The following is a 16,042-nucleotide window of genomic DNA, read 5'->3' on the forward strand; positions in this document are numbered from 1 at the left end:
ACTAAAATCTAAGCCCAGGAGGTAGGGACAAAAGGAAGGTCCTGTCTGGAGGAGCAAGCCCTTGCTTACACTTGGAAGTGAGGGATCCAACAAGGAGAGAGCTGCTCACCTAGGTGGTTCTGTCACCAGTGACACAGAAGATGGTGCCCTGGCATAGTCCAAACAAAAGAGGGGTCGTCTGTGGGAGCTGTTATATTGATATTTTTAGTTATATTTGTTAGTTATATTTTCATTAAACTGATTATTTTAAGTGATTCCATCTTCTGCCACAAGAAAAAATCCCATCTCTTTATAGTAGGGACATCATAAGCTATCTAGTATGAGTCCTTACAGATGGGGAAATTGAGTCCGAACCCTTCACCTTGGTCACTCAGGTATTCAGTGTTGGAATTGATTCTGGAAGAGGACCAGCACATCAGGGAGGTGATGCCATAAGATGCAAGTGAGTTGGATTTGAGGGAGGGAGGGCTGGGCAGTCACCAGCTTTAGAATTAGAATTGCAGTAATACAAAGGGTCATGGAAAACCACGTGGCAGATAGGATGTCTCTACCGATGATTGGTCGACACTTCCTGAAGGATCTTACTAGATGAAGAGATGATAACAAATCGTGACATCAGTGATTTTGAGCTAAAAGGAGCCCCAGGATGAAGAGAGATTTAGAGGAAATCCTCCAGCATCTTATATAAATATCTATGAAGCCTTTCATTCATGTGTGAAAATGACCCATCTTGGGGTCCAATCTCCATCAGGGGAAGGAGGGTCCCATTGTAGAACCACGTCTCTATATCATCGGGGCCATCACCAGACAACTAGAGCTGGAAGGGACCTTTACAGATTCAGAAACCAAAGCCTATAAACAGGGAACACCCCTGCAAGATTGTGAAGCCGGGCACCCGAGATCACAGAGCCAGGAAAGAGCAGAACTGGGATTTAAACTCAGGTTCTCTGGTGCCGAATCTCTTCTATCAGACAAGATTATCAGCTCCTGACAGAGTTGGACAGTGCCTAACATGGAGTCTTGAACCTCTCTGAAAATGACTTATATAATCTAATCATGATGTCAAATTAGGAAGGTCTGGATTCAAATCCCTTCTCAAACCCTATGAATGAGTTTCATCTCTCTGAGCCTTGGTTTCTTTATCTGTAAAACAGGAAAAATACCACCTACCATTTAGGGAGGATCAAATGAAGTAGCAGCTATAAAGTACTTTGTGAACCTAAAAGACATTTTGCAAATTTCATCATCAAATAAAAAGAATTGTGAACAAGCTACAAAGCCAGTCTTCTCTTTCTTTTCTCTTATGATGATGCTCTAATTAAAATAATGACATTCCAGTTGGGGCCACTACCAAAGAACAACATTCCATGTCGAGTTGTTAGCTGTCATTTTTTGCTACTACCAGTATGTCTGCTTTTAGCAACCTCCCCTCTCTCTCCTAAATTACTGCTTGCTGATGAAGTTCCTTAGCATGATTCAGTCAATTAACAAACTTTTTTTTTTAGCATCTCCAATGTCCCAGGAATGTGCTAGATATTGGTGATACAAATATAATTAATGAAACAGTTTGTACTCCCAAAGAGTTGATAGTCTAACAATTTGTCTAGAATGATCTTGAGAGTCTGAAAATATCTCCTGTGGGTGCTACAACTTTCATGCACAGTCATCGGCTTTTGCCTGGGTTAGTCAAAGTCTAATTAATTATTGTCACTCACAACTGTGTACTGAATCAAATGAGATAGGACAAGTTTGCAAAGTGTTTTATACTCACTATGTAAATATGAGCCGTCCCAACCAGATGATATAACTGGATCATGGAGATATTTAAATATAGCACATACGCAATGTTGTATTCCATTTGCTTTCTTTTTAAAGTTTTTTTTTTTGAGGGGAGGGAGCTCTTCCCTGTCCAATACAGGGATAATTCACCTAATTTGACTAATTCCTTCCTCCTGCTTGCAAATGCCGCACATGCAAGCACTCACCAATACATACATGGATGCAATAGCATAACCCTTTTCAAAAGCCCTAATGATTGCTGAAATTTTTTATAATAGTTTTTATTTACCAGATATATGCATGGGTAATTTTACAACATTGACAATTGCCAAACCTTTTGTTCCAATTTTTCCCTTCCTTTCCCCCCCCCAGATGGCAGGCTGACCAATGCATGTTAAATATGTTAAAGTATAAATTAAATACAATATATGTATACATGTGCAAACAGTTATTTTGCTGAACAAAAAGAATCAGACTTTGAAATAGTGTACATTTAGCCTGTGAAGGAAATCCGAAATGCAGGCGGATAAAATTAGAGGGATTGGGATTCTATATAGTGGTTCATAGTCATCTCCCAGGTTCTTTCGCAGGGTGTAGCTGGTTCAGTTCATTACTGCTCTATTGGAACTGATTTGGTTCATCTCAATGTTGAAGAGGGCCACGTCCATCAGAATTGATCCTCATATAGTGTTGTTGAAGTATATAATGATCTTCTGGTCCTGCTCATTTCACTCAGATTGCTGAAATTTTCTAGATTTTCCCACACTAGGTTATAAGTTGATAGATAAGTAATTGCTGAAGGGAAGAGACAATTAGACAATAACTCTAACCTTTGCATGTACAACCACAAAGCCATTTATGTTTACTTTGTTTCTGTCTCTCTCTTTTTAAAGGAAGCCTGTGAGATGTTGATGAATAAGACTTTAGAAGAACTTAAGAAAGACATTCAAAGGCCTCCAAACGGTCTGCCCTCTTGCACGCATGTGCCTCAGCTGCGAGCTGGGCTCATCATCACTGGGAAAACATTAGAGTTTGCACTGCAGGACAGTCTGCAGAGTCGATTTTTAGAGCTCACTGGATTGTGCCAAGCCGTTGTCTGCTGCCGAGCAACACCCCTGCAGAAAAGTGAGGTGGTTAAATTAGTACGAAATCAGCTCCAAGTGATGACCTTGGCCATCGGTGAGTGGGGGCTTGGGACGCCTTCTGTCCAACTCAATTTCTGGGACAGGCTCTTTCAGCTTCTCCAGTTGGCTGATATTCTTTCCAGTGAATTTGGGGGAAATAGGATAAGTAGGGAAGGGATTTGTTTATCATCAATAAAAATTTCCCAGGTCTTTGCACATCCAAACTTACATTATTATCCCTTCTTTTTAATGTCTCCTATCTCCCATATCCAACTGACCCTGGGAAGGTGATGGAGCCAATGATGTTAGTATGATACAAGTTGCTGACATTGGAATAGGAATTTCAGGCCAAGAAGGCATGCAGGTTAGTGAATAATATATGCGTGAAAGTCTCCATGACTTTCAGAAGCTGCTCACTTCCCAAACCAAGGTGTATCCCATAGCTTTTGGCATGTTGTCTCATTGTTGTTATTCTGTTCAATTATTATTTCTATATTTAATATTTGGCCCATTTATTCTTTAGGATTAACTTATTTAGCTTCCAACAAATCTTTACTCTTTCTTTCCATGGCCCTTTAATGAATGTAATTTTAATTAAATCGTAATCTAAAAACAAAAGATGGATTTAATATTTGTATCTTTCAGCATTTATTTGTGAAGTTTTTAATGCCTTAATACATAGGGCATTTGAAGTAGGGAAGGCCTTCTTTGTAGCAAAATCCCAAGAGAGGAAAGGTCCTTGAAGTATCAGGTGGAATATTCAATAACTAATCCAAAAATATATTTTCTATATTTCCTATAATTATATAAGGCATTCTGCATGAGCCCCTCTCTTTTAAAAATTAACAAAAATTTCCATATTCAAAGATCAGGAGAGAAAAAAGAATAATATAGGGAACTATCAATCTTTTTATACTTAATAATTTGTTTTTTTTCCTATAATTCTCTATTGAACTTTTTAAGCCATGTTTTATTTTTCCCCAATTATATGTTAAAACAAGTTTTACTGTTTTAAAAAAATGTTGAGTTCCAAATTCTCTCTGCCACTCCCTGAGACAGTAAGCAGTCCGATACAGTTTATATATGTGTAATCATGTTAAATATTTCCATATTGGTCATTTGTAAAAGAAGACTTGAATTAAAGAGTGAAAGAAATTTTTAAAATGGGGGGCAGCTAGGTGGCGCAGTGGATAGAGCACCAGCCTTGAATTCAGGAGGACCCGAGTTCAAATTTGATCTCAGACACTTAACATTTCCTAGCTGTGTGACCCTGGGCAAGTCACTTAACCCCAGCTTCAGGGGGGGAAAAAAAGAAATTTTAAAATGGCATGCTTCAGTCTGTCTTCAGATAGTGTCAGTTCTTTTTCTGGAGGCAGATGCTTCATCATGAATTCTTTGGGATTATCGGGGATGGTTATATTGCCCAAAACAGGTAGGTCACTCACAGTTTTTCATCATACAGGATCACAGTTATTATTTACAATAGCCTCCTGATTCTGCTCACTTCACTTTGCATCACTTCACATAAGTCTTTCCAAAAGGCAGTACATTATTAACTTTGAAGAAATATTATGAAAGCAAAAGCTCTTTAAATGTCATTGAGGATCATAAAATGCCTTCTAGGTGCAAACATATGAACTCAATGAGGAAACCATCTCTGCTAATGCAGATTTGCCTCTACTTTGTACTTTAGTGTTGAATTGTCAAATACAAAGTATTTGAATATAGATATTCCTGACTGAAACAAACTATCAAAAATGCCATTCTGTTCTTTTAGAGTTTATGATAACAAACTTTATGACAATTTTGTGATTCAAAAGGTACAAAATTCTGTGGTATGTCAGATTAAAAAAAACAACTGGAAGGAATCTTAGTATATCAATCTGATAATCTTCAGTCAGAAATATTATTTTCAGATAAGATCAATGTGTTGATTTGTTTTGCTAAATTATACTTTAAAAAAAAAAAGGACTTCTTCTTAGGGATCTAATCTTTTGTGCTCTTCTAATTCTGTCTTATGTTTTCATGTTGTCTTTAGCTCATTTCTATTATTTCATTTAAAGCCCCAAATAGCACAGTAAGGAAGATAGCAGTGGAGGAATCCTCATTTTGCTGATGGAAAAACATATGTAATTTTAGTTCACATTATAGATGGGAGAGTAAAAATTGTAATAAAAATATTGCTCTATGCCCTCTTCTGCACTTTATTTTATTTTTGTATTCTTAAAAAAAATTCTCTTGATTTTCTTATATATAACACTACTCATAAATCACACTATCATTCCTAATTTGAAGCACTCCTTTATTTAAAAAATAAATTTTAAATTATTTTAAATTTAATTAAAAATTTAAAAAGTAATCCAGCAAAACAAATGAACACATTGGCTAAGTCTGAGAAAATATATCTCATTCTATATCTTTAGTACATCACCTCTGTATTAAATAGTAAAAGGTACGTTTCCTCAATAGTCTTTGGCCATCATTATCATTCCTTTTTTAAGCAGAGTCCAGAGGCCTTTTTCCTTTACCTTATTATTTTGGTTATCATGTAAATTGTTCTGGCATGGCAAAGATGATGAAAACAGAAAACAGCATTGTTCCAACGTCAGACAAGATAGGGGAAAGCAAAGATTGCTAGGACAATCTAATGAAGACTTCCTGCTAAGGTGACTTTGAATCATTAGTGTGTAATCTTTGTGTCAGGCATTCAGCCTTGGGCCCGTCTAGTTGTATTATCATCCGGGCTACATCTCTCCATTCTTTCCACAAGAATAATCTAAGATGCTCCATAAAATGTTTTCTACAATCTAGAGAATTATAATACATATAATATAATAATAATAAATATAATATTCCCCACTTCGGCAGATTAATAATGCTTCCCAAAACATTGTCCAGAATGTTGTGTTCTTGATGAAGGCAAGCTGGCTCTTTGTAATACCTGAAAGGTTGAATGATTTACCAATTCTAAAATTTTAAAATGTTCACTAACCGACTCTTAAATATGATGTATTCTAAAAATTTTCTGATTAATCTCAGTCTCTAATGGTTTCAGATTCTGCTCTATTCTTTTATTTACATTAAAGGACATTTATTCTTTTCTAACGCTGAGATACTTTTCCATTCTCCATTATTTCAGGACTTGAGATTTTATCATCTTGGTTAAGAGATTTGAATTCAGGAAGAGCATCTAAGTGTCTTCTTACTCTCTTCCTCTTTATCTTGGGTATCAACCCTATTAGCCATTTATTTTCTGTCATTTCCAAAGCAATTTCTTCTTGGCAGTAAAAAAAACAACAGAAGTAGAATAAAAACTGAGCAGCTTTTTGTCCTTCCTGTCAATTATCATTGTCTTTACTCCTCGAAGGAGCAATCCTGTCTTATCTTTGATCTTCCTTTTCCCCCACAAGTTGTTTCAGCAATGACACTGTGGCATTTACTTATGAGGTATCGATAGAAATTAACTCTCCACTGTTTATATTCTTGCTTTTAAGTCTGGCCAAAAACAAACAAACAAAAATGCTAAAAGAAAGAAGCATCATCTAAAATGTTCTGGATGTAAGGTCATTAATAAGTTGTGAACTTCCATAAGGCAAGTAGATATATGATAGACTGTTTTGCTAGGTAGTGAACTTATTGGAGAAATGACATTATTTTTAGGGGGCATCTCTTATTCTTAGTAATGGGGCCTTCCCTTCAAGGAAAATACTGTCTCTACCTAATTCTGAAGAATAATATAATATAATGTAATGTAATAATAATAGCCTACATTGATTATGTATAATGAAACAAAACTTTTATTTTAAGAGTACCTTCACATCAATTTAAAAGTTAACTTACATATTTTAGGAGCATCATGGCATATTAGAGGGAGCAGTCAATATATAGTCAGAACATGTGATTTTTCTATCTGGTTCCATCATACATTAGCTCTGTGATCTTCACTTCACTTTGCTTGGTGAGCTCAATTTCCTCATTTTTCAAATGAAGATGTTGGACTAGATGTTATCTGAGTTCCCTTTTACCTGCAGGTCTATGGTTTTATGATCTTGTGAACTCTAAGAGTAAGTAATATTTTATTATCTAACCTGCAGAAATATTATGAGAAAGCATAAAATTAGGTGATGTGTGGAAAGCTCTTTACAACAAAATATTCTATACAAATACTACTACTGTGAGTTTTTTTTTAAATTATCTTCCACTGAATCCTTATTCTGATGCCTCTGGCGTGAAGGTCATCCTTGATGCTTAAAGTAAATGTTTTAAGTTCTGGCAGGTTCAGTCAGCCAGAAAGGCTTTTGGAAGGTTCCTTGTATCTGTTATGTGAGGTTTAACTAAGGTAAAGTGCTAAGAAGCTCATCACTAAAAAGTCTGAGAAGAGAAACGTATTTTTGTTTTCTTTTTGTTTGTTCTTAGCTACTGCGCGAGTGATAATTCCTCTGAGTTTGGAACTATTTAAGGCCCTTGTTAGCTCTAAATATGATTTTGTGATCTTTAAAGGAGAAAAACTGAATTTCCTTCAGTTCCCTGAAGGAAAGGAAAATTGGGTAGTGCAGTGTAGAGCGTCAGGCTTGGAGGAAAGAAGACTCATATTCCTCAGTTCAAATACAACCTCAGACATTTTCTAGCTGTGTGACCTTAGGCAAGTCACTTAACCCAGTTTGCCTCAGTTTCCTTATCTGTAAAATGAGCTGGATAAAGGAAATAGAAACAGTCTCTTGGTCAAGAAAACCCTAAAGGGTCATAAAGAGTTGGACACAACTGAAATGACTGAACAACCACGAAAGAATGTTTCCACACTGATGAATTACAAATTACAGCCCATAAAGTTGTTTATTATATAGGTTTGTGTGTGTGTGTGTAGTCTTTAGAACAATCACTTCTGGTATAAAAGAAAAAATGCTTAAAAACTGGCAAGGAAATTTTTAAAAAATATTTTATTGATATTTTTATCACATATGTTTCACAGTATTTTCTATTGCAGAGAACCATCCCTATAACGAAAATATAAAAAAAAAAAAAAAGTCACCAAATCTAACCAATAATGACACTATAAGAATTTCACCTCCATCTTTCCCTCACCTCTGTGAAGATATGGAGGAGGTGTCTTCTCAACCTATCTCTTATTTGGGGCCAAGTTCAGTGTTTAGAATGTGTTATTCTTTTTTAACTGGTTCTGTTACTTCACTTTGCATCAATTCATAGGTCTCCTTAGACTTCTCAGTATTCATTCTCTTTATCATCTCTTAAAGGTTCAATTTCCACAATTTGTTTAGCCATTGCCCAATTATAAGCATTGACTACCCCCAAAAAATTCTTTGTTACTAATAGAAAGTGGGGCAAGGAAGCTTTGAAAGGAATACCTATACTTTATTGTGCATTCTCTTATTACAGTATTATCAAATCAACTCCTTGAAAATGGCTTTCCAAGACATTACCTCTTTATAGTTAGAAAATGACTGCCAGCTAGGTAGGAAGGAACACTATAGATTCAAGTGTTGATAGACTGAAGAAAGAGGAACAAATATAAATTTTGACATGTTTATCTTAGAAAGATTGAGAATTTAGATCTCTGTCTGATATATAGGGTGAGTGCCTGGAAGATTATTTAAAAGTCATGCAATGTTTTGACTGTAATATTTCACGGAGTTCCCAAAATAGGACTCGAATAGAAAAACTTCACTGAGAAATAACAGAACAAAGGAAACTGGTGCATATATGAGTACAAGCTAAGGAGAGTTAGGGGGCAGGGGAAGCCAGATATTATTCATAAGGAATAATGAACTGATTTTTTAAAAATCTAATTTTGTATGTATTGGTAAAATGAAAAATTCTTATGCAAAACTTTTATATCTCTACTCTTATTCTCAGCTTCTTCTTTATGCTTATTATCTTTTGAATAGCAGCACTGGCTAATTTAAGAGTTTACAAGTCACGGCTAATGAATCCCTGCATCCCTTCTGATGTTTTTAGTTTTTCTCTTTTCTTTCTGCAGGCAGTGATGGCCAGTGATTTTGCAGTTTCCCAGTTCAGACATCTCACGAAGCTCCTACTTGTTCATGGGCATTGGTGTTATACTAGACTATCTAACATGATTCTATATTTCTTCTACAAGAATGTGGTATGTGATATTTGGGGATTGTTTCCACACACTCCCATTACTCTCTTCCCTATTTTGACAGTCCTAGTGCATTAAAGAATGGTGACAGCATCTCGAATTTTGGTGATTGAGGTCTGGAAATGAGATGGCACGACCATTAATTCAGTGCTTTATTAAAAACTGCTGGCAGCAAATTGCTAACCTTGCCCATCAGTTAGGATTTGCTGCTCCCTGTACATTTAAATTCAATTAAGTCTTGTCTGGTTCATTTAAAATCTGATTTGTGATCCTCTATAAAAGGGTTATGAAAAGGGGAACTTTGAAATGTGTGATATTGTCCATTAGGAGAAAGGGGGAAACGTTTGGCTCTGACTTTGAAAACTTTGCCCCCACCCTAGTAGAGAAAATATTATTGCATTCAGCCTAAAATAAAGAATAAAAATGGAAACCTTAATTAGCTCATTAACAAGATCTTACAAATTGCAACGTAACTTGAGGTAGAAGATCTCTGAGGTACATCCATTCTAAGAAAAATTTCCTGTTATCAGGGAGGTTGGGAGAGGAAGGCTCTTTTTTCTACTGTGGAGATCTTTTGTGGCACTTAATAAGGAGAAAGACCTTTTCTGATTCCCCCCCCCACTTCCTTGGAGGGAAAGATCTAGAATTTGAACTTAGAATTGTAATTGTTGAACTGATGGGAAGTCTCATTTGTAGTCTAAGCCCTATTGCTTACAAGCTGGTGACTGGAATAAGCCACTAAAATCTCACTTCTTCATTGTATATAGATTTGGAAATAGCAAGTGACTATTAGGATCCTTTCAAACTAAAATTCTCTGATACTAAATGGATGATAATGAATAGATGAAATGATAATAATGTTCCTATATTATTTGGGTCAGCAAAATTTAGACCAAGTTCAATTTTAGCTCATTAAAAGAAAACATAACAAAAATCTCTCCCCTTAATATTAAAAAAAAAAAAGATTTCCATCAACATAAATGATCTCGAATGGGTCATTTTAGGTGGTTTTAAAGTTAACAGAATGTTGTTTTAAAGCTTAGTACTTTTCAAAAAAGAAAAAAAGGTGGTTATTAAAAAAAAATATTTGACCAAAAGCTGTCATTTTAAGAAAAGTATTCTTTAATTTGTCATGGATCTTCCTGGTGCCTATGATTGACTTTAATTTAAAAGCTGCATCCTTCAGCAAAGTTTAGAGACCTGAGAGCCCCCTTATCTTTCAAAAAACAAATCAGTGTCTCAAATTCTTGAAAATATTTTTGGATTTTGAGTAACAAACCTGCAGTTTTTACCTTGAGTGCCTAACCTTTATGCCTAAAACCTACCTGTATATGAGCTAGAAAGGTATTTTTGCTGGTTGTTTGAAGGGGAAAAAATTCTTTCATGGAGATTATTTAAAGAAAGATTTAAGATCTTCCACAGGTAATTCCATCCTGCCTTTCCCAATGATCTCACACTAAATGAATTTCTATTCCCTGCTCACTCACGTGGACAAATACAGATATACGGGAGATTCTATAGGCTGAGAGGCATTAGATTAGCTTTTCCTAAAACATGATCTTTGCAAGTTAGTACAGAGCCTCTTGCCATTTGAACTCCCTGACACCTTTGAGACACGTGAATGAAATAAAATAAGGCCATTTACTCCTTGTCACCCATAGCAACCTCTGAGAGGATAAAGCATTGTGTTTAACAGAATTGACCTCTTCAGATAATGAAATACTCAAAGGGAGGCAGTTGCATGATTTAGTGGATAAAATAGCAGGGATGACATCAGGAAGATTTGAGTTCAGAATGCCATTTCGGACACCAGTTTCAGTTTTCTGATTTCCCAAATAGAGCTAATTCTAGCACCTGTATTAGCAAGAAAATTCATAAAACCCTCTGAAAACCTTAGCAAACTACTTTTAAGTTAGCTGCCATTTCTATCACGAATTGTTGTTGCTCTAAATTGAGTGTCTTCATTTCTAGGCTTATGTGAACCTTCTCTTTTGGTACCAATTCTTTTGTGGATTTTCTGGAACGTCCATGTCCGATTACTGGGTTTTGATCTTCTTCAATCTCCTCTTCACATCTGTACCTCCAGTTATTTATGGTATCCTGGAAAAAGACATTTCTGCAGGAACGCTCATGCAACTACCTGAACTTTACAAGAGTGGCCAGAAATCGGAGGTAGGTGTTAGAATCCTATTCACACACATGGACATCAATGAGTGGCAAAATGGAATTATCCAGTATATATTTTGTTTGGACTCCCGATGGTTTTTTGCCCTTCCTTGTAATTCTCATAATTTAGCCCAGTGCTTGGTGCTTGTTGCCTGTCTCATGGTTCTGCATCAGTCACTTGATTGATTGATTTGATTTCAGAAAGACAAAGATTTCTTCTCAAGTGGTCACAAGTTCAGGGACGAGAACATAGGAGTGTGCGACCGAGAGAACCATGGGTTTAAAATGAGAGGCTCTCTTGAGACAGTGTCCTTTTGGATGAAAATGTTCATGGTGGCCCCGACCTGCACTATATTTTAAGGGCCCGTTTTATGTGGGTTGACAGTTATAACTGTGCTCTCCCTTGGGGGTGCTGAGATCATTTGTCCTGCTGGTAAACTTTGTTAACAGCCCTTTACTTATGTGTGTCCTGATAGGCTAGCCGGCTTTTATGATGTGCTGGTAACAGCCTTAGGCAGAGCCATATCAGGCTGCCTTGATATAAGGTAACGGTTGTCATTTAATTCACCTTTTCCAGAAGTTGCCCTTCCCTTGAACTTGTCCTCCAAGCACACTTTCTTTTATGCTTTGCTCATTTCCTGTCTTCACTGTTCTGAAACCTACTCTCCTGGGCTCCCTAAATCCATTTTCCCTAACATTGAAGAAGTCTGGAATGCTGCCGTGAAATGATTCTCTTCCCGGGCACAATATCCTATCACCTCTCTCTCATCACCCTTAAAGCCTCCTTTTTCATCCCCTGCCCATCTTTCTCTTTGCAGAGTTCTACTGGGTTGGTTTCCAATAGCTTCTCGTTCATTTGATCTCAAATCTCCTCTCTCTACTTTCTCCACGTGTCTATCAGCATTGTTCAGTCCCAGCCCTGTGGGTCTATGTCTATTAGCCCGTGTAATAAATTATTTCAAATTTTGAATTCAGTTCAGCAAACATTTAACAAATACAATCTATGAAATACCGTTCTAGACACTCAGGGTGCTAAATATGTGTGGGTGGGTGCTTACAACATAGATATTGATAAATCATATATATTGATAAATAAATACAAGGCAATTTAAAGGTCAGTAGAAAATTTAAATCAGGATGAAGTCTAAAGATCATAAAGGGTTTATTATAGAAAGTGTTGATTACACTGAGACTGAAAACTAGGGATGCTGAAGGGGACTGAGGAATAGGACAAAAGCAATCTAGAAGGAAATATGGAAGAGAGGGATATAAAAGCTTGGTTTTGGAGTCTGTATAGCAAATAGGCCAGTTTGGCTGGGATGAAAAGTGCAAATCATTTTACAAATGAGTTTGAATTTTTGCAAAATGAGAAATAAAGCTAAATTAGGAAGAGAAGGTAATTCTGGAGTCTATTTGAAGGAAAGGGATTTTTGTTTTGCTAATAGTAAGTTTTATCTACCAGCAGAATGCTCTTTGGTTTTCTTCCTTAGGAACAAGCAAGAGCTTCACCAGACATTTTTTATTCTATTTTACCTGTGGGCCCATCCTGTCTCTGGCTTCTACCTTCTGCGGGTGGTATTGGGGGCATTTTGTTCTCATCTCAGTTTCTCTCTCTCATTTCCAGGCGTACTTACCACTTACATTCTGGATCACCTTGCTAGATGCCTTTTACCAAAGTTTGGTTTGCTTCTTTGTGCCTTACTATGTGAGTACACAGAATTATCTTTATTCCTCTTCTGCTCTGTTTAATAAGATTTTTTTCCTGCTATTCTGGTCACTTGTCATCAACCCACAGCTAATTTCCCATTTTCCCTTTCATTTTGTAGACCTACCAGGGCTCAGACATCGACATCTTTATGTTTGGGAACCCCCTGAACACTGCGGCTCTGTTCATCATTCTTTTCCACCTTGTAATTGAAAGTAAGACTTTGGTGAGTGGAAACATACAGCAACCTGCTTCTTTATAAAAAAACGGATCTCCATTATATGGCACCTTGGACAGCTCTTGCTGCCTAGGTGCAAAGGGAGTTCTTAAGAGGGACAGTGACAAAGAAAAGTGACATTTGTGGCTTCATGGATCACACTTTGGATAAGTGACCCAAGAAATTATAACTATCCCCCATTAGTTAAACTAGGAATTTGTTGTAATCCTATCAAGGAGCTACTCATGAATGCGACGCTTAAGTGAAGAAGACCTGAATTTGATTCTTAACATAACTCAAAAAGTCCCTTTACTGCCTTCAACCTGGTTCCCCATCAATAAAATTTAGATAATGACCTAATCAAATGGGGTGATAAAGTTTGTACAAGACATTTTCTAATGTGAGATTTTCATTATTTGCCATTTTAGCCACAATAAAAAGGTATTATCAGTTTTTTTATCTCCAGGTTTAATGAATCGGTGCCACCCACGGTAAGATGATATTTTTGTTAAACATAGCACCTGCTAGATAGGAATATTAAGAGGTGGGGAAATAGGAAGGCAAAAAGAGAATTTCTATTTTTTTTAAATAACTTCATCATATTTGTTGAAACAGGATAATGTAGCATTTGTTATATTTTTGTGGTTTATTGTCTTAAGTCCTAAAAGAATTTTATTATATTTAAGTGAGTTTTTTGGGGGGGTGGGAAGAGGATTCATAGTACTATCCCCACAGATGTGGGGAAGTAGAAAGAAAAAGTAGAATGTTTTTTGAATGACCTGGCCCTTAAAACAATGTGTTTTAAATAAGAAAAATCTGGAAGGAGTTACAAGTCAAGCAAGTCAGTCCCTTTTAGTGCCTACTCTAACCCAACAAGGCTCAAAATAGAAAGGTGTGATCTATACAGAGGTGAATGGGTTTTCATAAATCTCTCTAGAAAACCAGATGGACTGAGCAAGGGAAGACCTCAAAATTAAATCCTGCTGTAGTTTTTTTTTTAATATACTTTGTTTTGAAAGAATGCAGGAAGTTATGAAGTTTAGGATGATGTCCCAAACATGCTTCTGACCACCATATCAGGATGTATCCTGGACATCTGAAGAGTTATAGAGCATATCAAATAGGAAAGATGTTTAGATATTTCTGCCCCCAAAGTGAATTGAAATTCCTCAGTTGGCTGCCAGAGAAGATAGAGATTGGAGAGAAAGAACGGACAGGCTGGCCTCCTAGAGAATTGTCAACTTTTTTAGCGTTACGTCCACTCTAATTCCTCCTACCCTTGGGTTTCGTGCAGACTCCACCATATCTGCATCTTCATTTTTTTGGGTCCTCCTTTCAGCCCAGACTTTAGCTAAGGAGAAAATCCTAAACATTTCTAAAATGAGTGAAAGACAATAAAATACTTAATAGAAATCAAGTCTTTTTAAAGACGCAGGGGGCGGTACTGCTTAGGGTAAAGGTTGTGGAAGGAAAAATCTGAGAAACCCTGCTCCAAATCCATGAAAAAAAAAATCACTGAATTGACTAAAATAAAAGAGTTTAAATGATCTGTGTTGATTAGGGCAGATATAAATGCATGTGCCTCTTGTGAAATCAATATATATTATAAACTGAATAACCAAGTAAAAGGATTAAAGTATTTTTTATACTATGGATTTTAAAATATAACCTCTAGAGCAAGGGTTCTTAAACATTTTTATATCTCCAATTCCCTTTTCAGTCTTATAAAGTCTATGAACCCTTTCTCAAAATAACATTTTCAAATGCATAAAAAGGAAACCAATTATATTGAAATAGTTATCGAAATATTAAGGATTACAAGTTTCTCCTACTACCATTACTGAATTCTTCCCACAGACACTAACTCAGACATTTCTCATAACTGGGAACTATGATGGTGATTGTGAGACAAATGATTATGCTAATTAGTTTTAATGGAAGTCAGTCAATTCATCCATAAGTCCAGTAAGTTTTACCAGGCTGTTTGACCCGGGGAGCTTAATATCTTACTTACATTCTCTGCTCTTCTTCCCTTGCCTTGCAGACTTGGATTCACATGGTGGTCATCAGTAGCAGTATCTTAATTTACTTTTTCTTTGCCTTGGTGTTTGGAGCAATGTGTGTGACTTGCAACCCACCATCCAACCCTTACTGGATCATGGAAGAGCACATGATGGATCCAATGTTTTATTTAGTCTGTGTCCTCACAACTTGTATTGCTCTTCTTCCTAGGTACAGTATGGGTTTCACAACCTAAATGATCTAAAGCCAAAGCCTTTAAGAGATTGTGTGGTGTGTCCTTTTTTATTTAGATCATTTTCTACCTGAACCACTTAAAGGCAAATGGCTTAAAGACAATATCTCGGGAACCTCAAACTATTTATGGGGGTTTCACGCCCATCATCTTCTGTTTTATAAACTAGACTGTTCTCTTTCCATACGCCCAACCCAATATGATATATCTAGAGATAAGAATTTTCTCATTAAATTTCACTTAACCAAAATTGTTTACAAATCTTTCTTTCATAGAGAAGTTTAAAAAAAATCTACAGTCAGCATTAAATCTTTTTTTACTATGATGATAGAACAGAGATGCTCTCAAGAATCTATATAGCATAATACTAAGTTCATATTTGATTAATGCTTTTCACCACTGCCATTAATTAAAATCAGGAAACATTTCTCTAATCTTAACATTACTTTTTCTATTTATTGCTTTTTTTGGTAGAATCCACACATATATCCTCTCCTCTCCCTCCATGCTTATTATTATCAATATATTTCAAATTATTTAAACTTGAAAATTATTGATGTGTAGGGATTTTTCCTTTGCCAAATACTGCATTTTTTTAATTGACAGATATTTGGCAACATTTTCAGCCAGATGTTGTCACCTCTTCAAAAAGTCAGTGCCCAAGTCATATCATATAGCC

At 36.2% G+C, this 16,042-nt stretch overlaps 1 protein-coding gene across 2 annotated transcripts in view; it reads left to right on the forward strand.

Annotated features, from left to right (window-relative positions):
- ATP10D (ATPase phospholipid transporting 10D (putative)) overlaps positions 1 to 16,042 on the forward strand; it is a 148,034-nt gene that overhangs the window by 129,703 nt on the left and 2,289 nt on the right. For both annotated transcript variants that reach the window (XM_074276276.1, XM_074276275.1), the window contains 7 exons: positions 2,673 to 2,958; positions 3,191 to 3,267; positions 8,899 to 9,024; positions 10,993 to 11,193; positions 12,812 to 12,892; positions 13,014 to 13,118; positions 15,154 to 15,341. In XM_074276276.1, coding sequence (XP_074132377.1) covers positions 2,673 to 2,958; positions 3,191 to 3,267; positions 8,899 to 9,024; positions 10,993 to 11,193; positions 12,812 to 12,892; positions 13,014 to 13,118; positions 15,154 to 15,341 — 1,064 coding nt within the window. The remainder of the gene's footprint in view (positions 1 to 2,672; positions 2,959 to 3,190; positions 3,268 to 8,898; positions 9,025 to 10,992; positions 11,194 to 12,811; positions 12,893 to 13,013; positions 13,119 to 15,153; positions 15,342 to 16,042) is intronic.

This window comes from Sminthopsis crassicaudata, chromosome 6, assembly GCF_048593235.1.
Source record: "Sminthopsis crassicaudata isolate SCR6 chromosome 6, ASM4859323v1, whole genome shotgun sequence".
Classification (NCBI taxonomy): domain Eukaryota; kingdom Metazoa; phylum Chordata; class Mammalia; order Dasyuromorphia; family Dasyuridae; genus Sminthopsis; species Sminthopsis crassicaudata.